The sequence below is a fragment of the Notolepis coatsorum genome, assembly GCF_963971535.1.
Source record: "Notolepis coatsorum genome assembly, contig: SCAFFOLD_774, whole genome shotgun sequence".
NCBI classification, from domain to species: Eukaryota; Metazoa; Chordata; class Actinopteri; order Aulopiformes; family Paralepididae; genus Notolepis; species Notolepis coatsorum.
This window is the reverse complement of record NW_028170463.1, coordinates 30,001-42,500: the sequence shown is the minus strand read 5'-3', so window position 1 is coordinate 42,500 and position 12,500 is coordinate 30,001. Positions and strand designations below refer to the sequence as shown.

The window sequence follows — 12,500 nt, the reverse complement described above, 5'->3', positions numbered from 1 at the left end:
AGGTTTCACGAAGCAGGCGTCAGGTTTACCTGGAGCACCGCGGCGATCAGGGCTCTCCTCTTGGCCAGGAGCGCTGTGGAGTTCTCCCAGGCCTCCTGGAGCTCCTGGAGCTCACGCTGCAGGCCGCCCCCCCGGCAGGGAGGCTCCGTCGCGGACGCACACAGCAGCAGCAGGCCCCCCCGGGAGCGAGGCTCCGTCACTCCGTCACACAACAGCTGGCCTCCTGCCTCCAGCGTCTGGCTGTAGGTCCCAGCGTGCCGGCAGAGGGTCTCCTGCACACGCTGGGGGAAAGAGGGGGAGGGTAACATTTTGTGATCTATAGTTGATCTTTGATCTATAGTTTTCCCCTCTGTATGATAGCATGTACTGGATATACCATATTATATATACATTTATATATTTATATTTACCGCATTTATTGTGATGAGCCACAAACGAGCCACAAATCAGTACACAAGGGGGTTTCTCAGCCAGTCTATGGTCCAGTACACAATGAACACCTTCTCGCCTTCACCTCTCCTCTCACTACCTCTAAGGGCGCGGATCCACCTGCCTCATATTTATGACCGCACGCGTCTTTTTTCAATGTATCCCAATGGGGAGAGAGCGCCGCCTATAGGAACCGGAGCTGCCTGCCTGTCTTGGCTGTCTCCCACAGTAGACGGGCCATTGAGATTCGCGACAAAACACAAATACACTAATAATAATAACTACATGAATACACTACTAAAAAGCTAATAAAAAGCAAAGGGCGAACTGTGGTGTCAGGCAATAACTATATATATAATTAATATACAATAAAGTTATTAAAATATGCTATAATATGTGCAAAACCGCGGCAGGAAAAAACAATAAAAGGATGGCTGTAGATTTCTTTCTGTCATCTACAAGATGCGCTTCATGCCAGCACTGCCGGCACACTGCCAGTGTTTTTGTGAGATTGGCCCTAACCTCACAAAACTCCATAACAACAATCTCTCTCTCTCTCTCCGTACTTCACTCCTACCTCACCTCAACTAAACCCTGCCTGTCCTAGTGTTTTATGTTATGCGTGTCTGGTGTGTGTGCGTGTGGGATGTGGGATGTGGGTGATCTCGTGGTGCACAGGTCAGTCCTAATCAGCTGCCTAATTGCTTCTCCTCTCCTCTCCTCCCGTGGCAGTAGTATCTCCCATCCTTCACGTAGCCATGGGACGGGGGATGATATCTGCCACAATATATATATATATCCATATCTTGTAACTGAGGGGTACAATTCCCTGACTGTATTATATAAGTATGGTATCATTAAACCACTACTGTCTTATGTACATTACTACTGGCCATACAGTACACAGGTATATTATGTGAACACTTCCCACAATGACACGGTTCCACAACAATATTGGGTTTAAGAATATTTATTAGCAGCAATGATAGTATATAACAATACTTTACGTAGGGTCGCGCTTATAAGGCGAAAGAAGGTGCGTGAGCAAATCAATAACGTAAGTCCATTCTCATATTACACAGGAGATAATGAATACAACCTGAATCTTAGGAATTATATCTATGGTACACTAGTAAGGCAGCGGGAGATACTGGTAGGGTCCCTCCGGTTGTAGGCCAGCAAGGGGAGAGGATTTGTCGGTAGCAAAGTCTGGATCAACGGGGACTCAATAAGCTCCTGCTACGGGAGACGGTACACTACTCCCTTGATCAGCAGACGAAAGCAGCAGCCATTCTCCGGTATGCAGCTCCGCACTGAAGAAAGCCAGCCAGCCTCGGGCGTCCTAGAGGCGGGCTCGACGATGCTCCTCACAGTGTAAATCCCACACAATTGTGGGTGTAGACGATTCTCCGCTCCATCAATTACAGGACCAAAGCAAATATAATCCAGCCGAAAAGGGCTATGTAGTCGTCGGGTAGGTTATCCAGTGTACATAATCCACACGGTCCTCGTCTAGGGCTCCTCGGGTGAAGGCGCCAGGTTAAGCTGCCCAGCCTGGATAAGCACACTAGCTGGTGCGAGGAAGCGTTGGTAATGCTGGTCACTGTAGAACGGTAGCCGCACGATACACTATACATAAATAGACTATTACTGAAATAATAGAATAGGTCGAACTCGACGGTATAGCGTTAAACTCTGATACTTCAGTTATCAATTCGCACGCGGTCTCAATGCTCTATTTGGGGCCAAACGGGCCCTACTTCACCGCACGTTGTATCGTGGGTGAGGCTTCACTTGGGTAACTCGAACTACTTCTGTATTCACCTGCGCCATATTTATATGTTAGGCGAACGAACTAGTACCAGCCTTATTCCTGTCTCGTATTCTTGCGCATAGCCGTTCATGTGCAGGCATGTCTGAGGCGGTGACTTTGAACTAGGCCTTGGGGGTATGGCAGTGGCGCCTAGGGGACCGCTGTCCAATAGGAGAACGAAATATTATGGTCTGTACTAGGTTAAAGGGATATTCCGTGTATATGTACAAAGAATACACAAGGGATATCAGACGATATACAAATATTATGCAATATATATCAATCAATAAATATATATATTCGTTTTAATCTGATCCTTCGTAACAGCCGCCTCCTAATTAGTCCCACCTAATTAGATAAGCAGAGACAGATTAACCGCACTGTCCACTACTCAATGTCCGTTGTGAGGGTAGGGCAGTTCACAAAGTCAGGGGTCATGGTCGTCATTAAGCGAGTCGGGGAGCCTTGGCAACTCTATCAGCCTCGCCACGGGCCGGGTGTATGTCCGCCCTTGGACGAGCACTTCTGCCGCTCTGACCTTTCCGTCGGCACCAGTGATCACTTTGCTTACGCGGCCGGCCGGCCACATAGCTCGGGGTAGTGACTGGTCTATGATCATGACGACTGGACGGGATGAAGGGGGGCTTAGGAGGAAGCGGGCCTGAGACTGCTTTGATCTGTGCTTGGCTGTGCCTCCTCCTCCTCCGTCTGTTTCTCTTGTTTGCTCTGTACCCCGTCTGAGGAGGGGCCGGTTCCGGCCGCCCCGTCAAGGAGTCGCTTGGGGTGCTGGGTTCGAGGTCAGCTACGTCTGGAGCGCAGCTGAGGGGGGTGGAGTTCCGAACTCCCTCTTGTGCCCACGGTTCTCTCACAGGCCTCTCGCTCAATGTCAATAGCCTCTCAACGGGCTGTACGAGGGGGTGGCCGGTGTCGCTCGCCTTTGTGTGTAGGCAGCGTGTAGACATGGGTTGACTGTCAAGTCCGTAGAGGGGGCCCTGGAGAGTCCACCCCAGTCGGGTCTGAACCGCGACTGGGCATCCTTTGGGTCCGATGTGGGCCGCCTCAATTGGGAGAATGAGGTCCGCGTGGTCGGAGCCGATGAGCAGGGTCGGTGTGGCGCCGTCGATAAGCGGTATAGGTAGTTGACGTAGGTGTACATACTTCGCCATCAGCTGTGGGATGGGGTAGGTGTACTGGGACAGGCCTATGTCGTGGCTGGTGAAGATGTTGGTTATACTATACTGCTTCTCGGGCTGGTCCACCGCTGCTATCTTGAAGGAGACCTTTTCACCTTTTATGGTCTTCTGGTCCCTTCTGATGGTGCGTATTGTCATGGTACCTTTGGCACCCCGCAGGCCCAACTGGGCTGCGGCGGAAGCGAGGAGGAGAGTCTTTTCAGACCCATCGTCCAGGACGGCGTAAGTGTCCAGGACCTTGTCCTCGTAGCTCAGGAGCACTCTGACCACTTTGATGAGCACTCGGGGGGTCCCGCTATGCTGGTCAATGTGGAGCACTCCTGTTAGTCGGTTGCTTTGGATCTTCTGGAGTGGTGCCTACTCGCGGTCGTCCGAGTAGCACCGTGACTCCCAGTGTCTGCTGTAGCAGTCGGGACAGTAGGGAGCGGTCTGGTGGATCTTTGGTACTGGTGCCACCGCCTCGGCATGGTACATTACCGCGACGGGCCCACTCTGTTGTCCTGGCTGACGCCTGTTGATGTCGTGCAGGACCTCCAAGTGGGTGCCGCCGCACCTGCTACACTTCTTCTTCAAGCGGCACTCAGCTGCCAGGTGGCTGCGCGCGCAGCGGAAGCAGCGGCGGTGGTCCTTGATCCACTGACTCACCTCCTCCGTGGTCAGCTTCCCGAAAGTGTCGCATTGATACAGCCGATGTTCTCCTTCACAGTACTGGCATTCAATCTTCCACTCCTCTTTCGTCGAGGGGGTGTTGTGGTTCTTGTGCTGCGGTACTGATTCGGCTTGGTGCATAACGGTCACCGACCGGCGGTTATCATTTGATCCCCGAGGTCCTGGTCTTGGGCTTGGTCCACTCCATACGAACGTGTCCAGTCATAGGCTGCTGACCTCCCTGGCGAGGAAATCAGATAAGTCTAGGAGGGATGCCTCTGGACCGTTGGGGTTGCGGTGGTCTCTCTGCCGCCGAAAACGCTCTTGTCGGGCGGGAGGGAGCTTCTCTAATATTCTCTCTACATTAGAGTTAGCGTACAGTTCGTATATCCCTTTTTCCTTTTGGGCCCCCAGCATCCCTACCAGGGACTGTACCTTGATAGAGAGGTCATCTAATGCTCTGTTGTCTCTGGCTGGGGGGAGACGGTCAATGTCTCTTATCTCCTGTATCACGTAGTCCCATATGCGTCCATAACGTTGGTCGAGGGCTACTAGAGCCGCGGTGTATGGGGTAGTAGAGTTGGAATATGCCAGCGCTATATTGTGCGCTCTGGGCACCTTCAGGTGCTTGAGTAGGATAGCATACTTGTACGTTTCATCCGGTACATCGGACATCATTGTCTCTAAGCACATTCGTAGCTCTGTGTACTGTGCTCTGTTCTCGTGTGTGAAGTCCGGGAACGTCGGTGTGCCAAGGTACGATGCCATGGATGGCTGGCACATCGGTGAGCGTTGGGGGAGAGGCCTCCTGGGCGAGTCTCCCCGTGCGTGTCGTCTTGGGCTGGTACTTGGTGGGTACCGAAGGTCGGGTACCCAGGTGCTGTTCCTCGGGGCTGGCGGTGCGTCAAACTCACCCGTGAGTTGAGTCGGGGGTTTGTAGCGAAGTGCCTCGGGGCTGACGTCTGGGCTGTACTGGACCTCCTGGTCCAGAGTACGTTGCTGCTGGTCGGGGCTGTACTGGGCCTCCTGGTCCAGAGTACGTTGCGGCTGGTCGGGGCTGTACTGGGCCTCCTGGTCCAGAGTACGTTGCTGCTGGTCAGCTTGACATTCCTCCTCTTCCTCTTCCTCTTCCTCTGCTAGGTCCTGGAGTCTTCTGTTCAGTCTCTCGGCGTGGTCCGGTTCTTCCCGGTTGCTGGGTCTCGTATGGACCGGCCGGGGAGGGGGTTCGGAGACGTGGACAGGATCCTCCTGTTGGCGGGGTCCCGGGTCGCTTGGTCGGGTAGGGGAATGTGTCCTAGACCCTTGTCTTGACGATCTCCGGGAGCTCCGTGCGGATTGAGGGGGTGTCGCCATGGCAATCAACTTGTCCATCAGCTGCGCCTGCAGCCGGTCGCGCTCTGCCTCGCGCTGGGCATGGGCGGCTTCGCGCACTGCTTCACGCTGGGCATTTGCGGCGTCGCGCTGCGCATCGGCGCGGCTTCTTTCAATGTTCTCTTCCGTCTGAAGGCGTCTGGTCTCCAGTCTTATGCGGTCGTCTTCACTCCTTTGTTGTGCCTGGAAGCGCTCTCGCTCGGTTGCAGAATGTTCGCGTTCACTGAGGGCTTGCGCTTGGAGTTGCGCGTGAAGGCGCTCTCGTTCGTCTGCTGCTTGTTCGCGCTCGCTCGTCTGTTGCGCTTGGAGTCGATCGCGTTCACCCTGAAGTCGATCGCGTTCGGTGGAGGCTGCCAGGGTGGCGATGAGTGCCTGCGCCAGCATCTTGTCCGCTTCGCTGGGGGAAGACACAGGCGGAGGTGATCGGCTTCTGGCAGTGCTCGTTGGAGATCCGTTCTCCTGTCGCGCTCCGAGGAGATCCAACTCCTGGGTGTGCGTCTCTTCTAGTAGTGGGTCGGGTTCCGTCCCTGGAGCGCTTTCTTTATCCTGGAGCTCTCCGGGGACTGTCTCGTTGGCGTCGGCGGGGGGTAAAGTCATGTCATGTCCCTCCTGGTCCCCCCCGTGAGCTTGGTCAGTTACGTTAGAACCCACTAGGGTCTCTACTGGCGGGGTCGCCTGGTCGTTAGGGTTTGGCATACTTTTACTATCCGCTTTAGTTATTTTATCCGTATTTAACTTCTTTTTAAAGCTAGGTATTGGACTGACAACGTATGCCTCTAGATAAGGAGGTGGCTGATGTCTGCGCTGCGGGCGATCTAGTTTAGGAGAACCGTTTGTGGAGTGTTCATCATCGGCCATGTTAATATTAATATTATATTAATATTACGCTAATTACCCTCCGGCTCGAAGGACCAATTGTAACTGAGGGGTACAATTCCCTGACTGTATTATATAAGTATGGTATCATTAAACCACTACTGTCTTATGTACATTACTACTGGCCATACAGTACACAGGTATATTATGTGAACACTTCCCACAATGACACGGTTCCACAACAATATTGGGTTTAAGAATATTTATTAGCAGCAATGATAGTATATAACAATACTTTACATAGGGTCGCGCTTATAAGGCGAAAGAAGGTGCGTGAGCAAATCAATAACGTAAGTCCATTCTCATATTACGCAGGAGATAATGAATACAACCTGAATCTTAGGAATTATATCTATGGTACACTAGTAAGGCAGCGGGAGATACTGGTAGGGTCCCTCCGGTTGTAGGCCAGCAAGGGGAGAGGATTTGTCGGTAGCAAAGTCTGGATCAACAGGGACTCAATAAGCTCCTGCTACGGGAGACGGTACACTACTCCCTTGATCAGCAGACGAAAGCAGCAGCCATTCTCCGGTATGCAGCTCCGCACTGAAGAAAGCCAGCCAGCCTCGGGCGTCCTAGAGGCGGGCTCGACGATGCTCCTCACAGGGTAAATCCCACACAATTGTGGGTGTAGACGATTCTCCGCTCCATCAATTACAGGACCAAAGCAAATATAATCCAGCCGAAAAGGGCTATGTAGTCGTCGGGTAGGTTATCCAGTGTACATAATCCACACGGTCCTCGTCTAGGGCTCCTCGGGTGAAGGCGCCAGGTTAAGCTGCCCAGCCTGGATAAGCACACTAGCTGGTGCGAGGAAGCGTTGGTAATACTGGTCACTGTAGAACGGTAGCCGCACGATACACTATACATAAATAGACTATTACTGAAATAATAGAATAGGTCGAACTCGACGGTACAGCGTTAAACTCTGATACTTCAGTTATCAATTTGCACGCGGTCTCAATGCTCTATTTGGGGCCAAACGGGCCCTACTTCACCGCACGTTGTATCGTGGGTGAGGCTTCACTTGGGTAACTCGAACTACTTCTGTATTCACCTGCGCCATATTTATACGTTAGGCGAACAAACTAGTACCAGCCTTATTCCTGTCTCGTATTCTTGCGCAGAGCCGTTCATGTGCAGGCATGTCTGAGGCGGTGACTTTGAACTAGGCCTTGGGGGTATGGCAGTGGCGCCTAGGGGACCGCTGTCCAATAGGAGAACGAAATATTATGGTCTGTACTAGGTTAAAGGGATATTCCGTGTATATGTACAAAGAATACACAAGGGATATCAGACGATATACAAATATTATGCAATATATATCAATCAATAAATATATATATTCGGTTTAATCTGATCCTTCGTAACAATATCTGACTGAATTAACCTGCAGAGCTTCGTGTTTTCCATAAATGTTGTTCTTACGAAGCTGCTGAAGTAAATTTCCGCAATAAGCCTTGATTTATCATGCTGCTGTTTGTAAGGTTATCTTCTGGTCTCACACTGGTATTTTTTTTATTTTATTTTTTTTAAGATTTTTTTTTTAGCGTTTGTCGCTTTTTACTACTGGGCAGTCCAGTAGAGAGAGAGAGAGAGGAGGAACGGGAGACAGAGTGGGGGGAAGACATTCGGCAAATAACGACGGGTCCGGGAATCGAACCCGGGTCGGCCGTGCCGCGACTCAGCGCGTTATGTGGTTCGCCACTGGGGCGCCCCTAACCTGGTAGTTTTACACGCTGCTGTTTGTAAGGTTATCTTCTGGTCTCTAACCTGGTAGTTTTATATGCTGCTGTTTGTAAGGTTATCTTCTGGTCTCTAACCTGGTAGTTTTATCTTCTGGCCCAGGGCCGCCGCTAGGGGTGTGCGAGCAATGCGGTCACACAGGGCCTCGCGAGAAGGGGGGCCTCGCGAGAAGAGATTTTTTATTTTTATTTTTTATACAAATATAAATAAATAGAATGTTAACAATCACTTTCCATCACAGACCTAAAATCTAGTTTTGCTTACATGCTTATATATTTCACATTAGACACGTTTGTAGAATAGTGTTCCGGGCTCTGCGGCTCTGCAGATATACTATTGGTTTCATTCAATGACCCGTTTACTAACAGGACTAACACTAGGGGGAGCTGGTTGGCATCGGTCTGGTAGTCGGTAGAGAGATGTGAAGAAGACCGGTATTATCCACGAGGGGAGGGGTTACAGGTACGGGGTCTATTCGGCGCTATCCACGGGAGTGAGTGGATGTCTTGGCCAAGAGCATCCTACTTTTGAAAACCAAATGTGCAGCATCGGAGCAGAAGAAATAACGCTGCGTGCCGTAAGCTTATCAATACCAAGTATAGTGATTAGGTTATGCCAAGACTAAGAGGACGTTCGGCAGATGGACTGAAGATGAAAGTTGTTGCGTGTTAGAACGTTCAGTCAGGCTAGCCATGTCGGCTAGTAGCTTAGCTAAAGGCAGGGACAGCTAACTAGCATTAGCTAACCTAGCTAGCTAGTTAGCTTTAGCTACGTAGCGTTATCGAGTGCTAACGTGTGGTTCAGTCGGGCTAGCCATGTCGGCTAGTAGCTTAGCTAAAGGCAGGGACAGCTAACTAGCGTTATCGAGTGCTAACGTGTGGCAGATAAACTAGGAACAGACTCCCAAGTTCATCCCAACGGGGGGGACAATATCATGGGACTGGTGAACTTTGTCATCTCCACGGTCGTCTCCTTCCTCTTGGACCTGATTCTGCATTAGGGTGAGTTTTTAATGCAATCTATTCTGTTCCCGCCGTTGATCTCTCTCTCTCTCTCTCTCTCTCTCTCTCTCTCTCTCTCTCTCTCTCTCTCTCTCTCTCTCTCTCTCTCTCTCTCGCTCTCTCTCTCTCACTCTCTCTCTTGCTCTCTCTCTCTCGCTCTCTCTCTCTCTCTTGCTCTCGCTCTCTCGCGCGCTCTCTCTCTCTCGCTCTCTTGGTCTCTCTCTGTCTCTCTCTCTCACTCGGTGTGTTGCATCATGCAAGGGTCTGCTCACACTGTGCTCATGCAGTTTGTGACGTGTGTACTAAGCTTATAGAGTTCAATTCAAATAAGGCAAAACTGCAAATCTGCATGTCGTGCTTGAAAAATTAACCTGGCTTTAAGCTTGTTTATCAGGTTCCAGGGGTGTTTTATGCATTTTCCCTGTTACTGCCAGGTGTACGATTGTACAGGTGCATTGCCACTAAGCCTCGGGCAGCGCTATTATTTAAGAATACGTTGACTGTATCATATGCCCAGCCTCGGACAGCGCTATTATTTAAGAATATGTTGACTGTATGCCCAGCCTCGGGCAGTGCTATTATTTAAGAATACGTTGACTGTATGCAAAAAAAATTAAAATGATAAAAAAATATATACTAAAAAAAGTATTATATAATATATATATATTTTTTGTACTTACCTTTAGGGGGGGGGGGGGGGGGGGGGGGGCTCGCATTTAAATCTCGCACAGGGCCTCGCATTTCTCCCAGACGGCACTGTTCTGGCCACTAACCTGGTAGTTTTCCACAGTGGTCCGAAGCTGCTGCAGGGAGCACACAGCCATGCCAGCAGGGGGCAGTAGAGGTTCCACGTCCCTCAACAGCCGCCGCAGGAGCCTCAGGTTGCGGCTGTACAGCCTCCACCGTCCCAGAAGCCCCTTCACCAGGGCCCTGCACTGACTCGCCACCGCCACCGTACTCCACCAGCGCTCTCTGGCTCCGCCCACCTTTGCCATCACTTCAGATCTGTGCGGGAAGTGACAGTTTGAGAGCCATGCATGCCTGCCTTACCGACTGGGCATTAGGAGCATATGCCCCAGGGCCCCCAGACCATCAGGGGCCCTGAAACACCAAAGGGCCTGAGAGCTTCTTGTATATTCTTGTATAATCTCATTATAAAGATTGTAAAGTAAAGTTTGTATGAATGAATGAATGAATGAATGAATGAATGAATGAATGAATGAATGAAAATGTTTATTTAAAATGGACACCACAGCCACATTGGACAGACCAGATGCGCTGTTTTGCGTGTTTATAGCACAAGTGCTAGTTTTCGACACTGAGTCTGAGTGACACTGAGTTACTTCTACTCTGCATTGAACATTGTACATATGTACATACTGAACACTTGTGTCTACGTACGTGACTTCTATTTTTTACTTGCTATACTTATTTTATTTTATACTTATCTATTTTTGTCTAGCACAGTCTCTGGAGCGTAACAGAAAGAAGCATTTTGTATAAAAGTATTCTGTACTTCTGTTTGTGTGTAACTGTGTGAGTGTGTAACAGGGTTTGACTGTGTTTGTGTGTAAATGTGTGAGTGTGTAACAGGGTTAGACTGTGTGTGTGTGTGTTCAAGTTCAAGTTCTTTAATAGTTGTCATACAGAAGTACAGAATACTTTCATACAAAATGCTTCTTACTGTTACGCTCCAGAGACTGTGCTAGACAAGATAGTATCAAATAACATAATAACATAATATAGCATGAATTTAGAAGAAGAAAATGAGGTCACAGTGTTCGGTATAGACATATGTACAATGTTCTGAGTTACCATATAATATACAATACACAATACTATGCAGTGTACTAATGTACAGTACTATCTAGTGCAAAGCAGAAATGGGATGAGGTACAATTTTAGGTACAATTTACAGTAAGGTGTACGAGTTGTAGTGCAATCCTTCATCCATAAATATAAAGTGTGGGGAGTGGGTGCTACAGTGTGTTTGTTTAAAGTGGGTGTGTGCTATAAGTGTGTGGAGTGGATGCTACAGTGTGTTTGTTTAAAGTGAGTGTGTGCGTGTGGATGTGTGTGCTATGTGCGTTTGGTGGTTGTTGTTGTGTAGTGTTCATTCATTGTTCGTTTAGCAGCCTGAAGCAGCCTGATGGCCTGGGGATAGAAGCTTCTTCTGAGTCTTTCTGTGCTCGCCTTGAGACTCCTGTATCGCTTGCCTGACCGCAGCAGTTCAAAGAGGCAGTTGTTCGGGTGACTGGAGTCTTTAATGATTCTCTTAGCCTTGCCCTTGCAACGCTTGTAGTAAATGTTCTGGAGGGTGGGGAGCCCCCCTCCAATTGTGCGTTCGGCTGAACGTGTCACTCTTTGTAGTCTGCTTTGGTCTTGTGCAGTGCTATTCCCAAACCAGGAGGTGATGTTGCCGGTCAAGATGCTCTCTATTGTACATGAGTAGAAGTTCTTAAGGATCTTCTGGCTGACTTGGAACTTCCTTAGGCGCCTGAGGAAGTAGAGGCGTTGTCGTGCCTTCTTCACAACACTGTTAATGTGTGTGGTCCATGTCAAGTCCTCGGATATGTAGGCTCCGAGGTACTTAAAGCTGTTGACTCTCTCAACCGGTGCCCCGTCGATGCTGAGGGGGCTGTAGTCCTTGACCCCCGACCTCCTGAAGTCCACAATCATCTCCTTTGTTTTGCTGACGTTCAGGGAGAGGCTGTTTTCCTGGCACCATCCCGCCAGGACCTTGACCTCTTCCAGGTAGGCCCTCTCGTCGTTGGCAGAGATCAGGCCCACCACCACTGTGTCGTCAGCAAATTTGACGATTGTATTGCTACTCCGCTGAGCCACACAGTCGTGTGTGTACAGGGAGTAGAGGAGGGGACTCAGAACACAGCCCTGGGGGGCCCCTATGTTGAGGGTGATGGATGAGGGGGTGCAGTTGCCTGCTCTCACCACCTGGGGTCTGCCAGTCAGGAAGTCCAAGACCCACTGGCAGAGGTCATAGCCCAAGCCCAGGTCCCTGAGCTTGGCTATGAGTATGGAGGGGACTATGGTATTGAATGCCGAGCTGTAGTCGATGAATAGCATTCTCACATAGTTCCCCTGCCTCTTGTCCAGGTGTGATGCTGCTGTGTGCAGCACATGGGATATGGCGTCCTCCGTGGACCTGTTGGGGCGGTATGCAAATTGCAGGGGGTCCATGTTGATGGGGAGGGAGGAGCAGATGTAGCCCTTTACTAGCTTCTCAAAGCACTTCATGGCTATGGAGGTGAGAGCTACAGGGCGGTAGTCGTTGAGGCAAGCAGGCTTGGATTTTTTTGGGTACAGGGATAATAGTGGACTTCTTCAGGCAGGTGGGGATGACAGCCTGTTCTAAGGACAGGTTAAATATGTCAGTGAATACTGGGGCCAGTACCTGTGCAGCAG

General features: G+C 50.2%; 1 protein-coding gene across 1 annotated transcript in view; it reads right to left on the bottom strand.

Annotated features, from left to right (window-relative positions):
• Positions 1 to 12,500, bottom strand: part of LOC311248519 (nesprin-2-like) — a gene marked incomplete at both ends in the record, with an annotated part of 61,627 nt that overhangs the window by 20,756 nt on the left and 28,371 nt on the right. The window contains 2 exons of the mRNA XM_084339385.1: positions 30 to 281; positions 9,851 to 10,082. Coding sequence (XP_084195511.1) covers positions 30 to 281; positions 9,851 to 10,082 — 484 coding nt within the window. The remainder of the gene's footprint in view (positions 1 to 29; positions 282 to 9,850; positions 10,083 to 12,500) is intronic.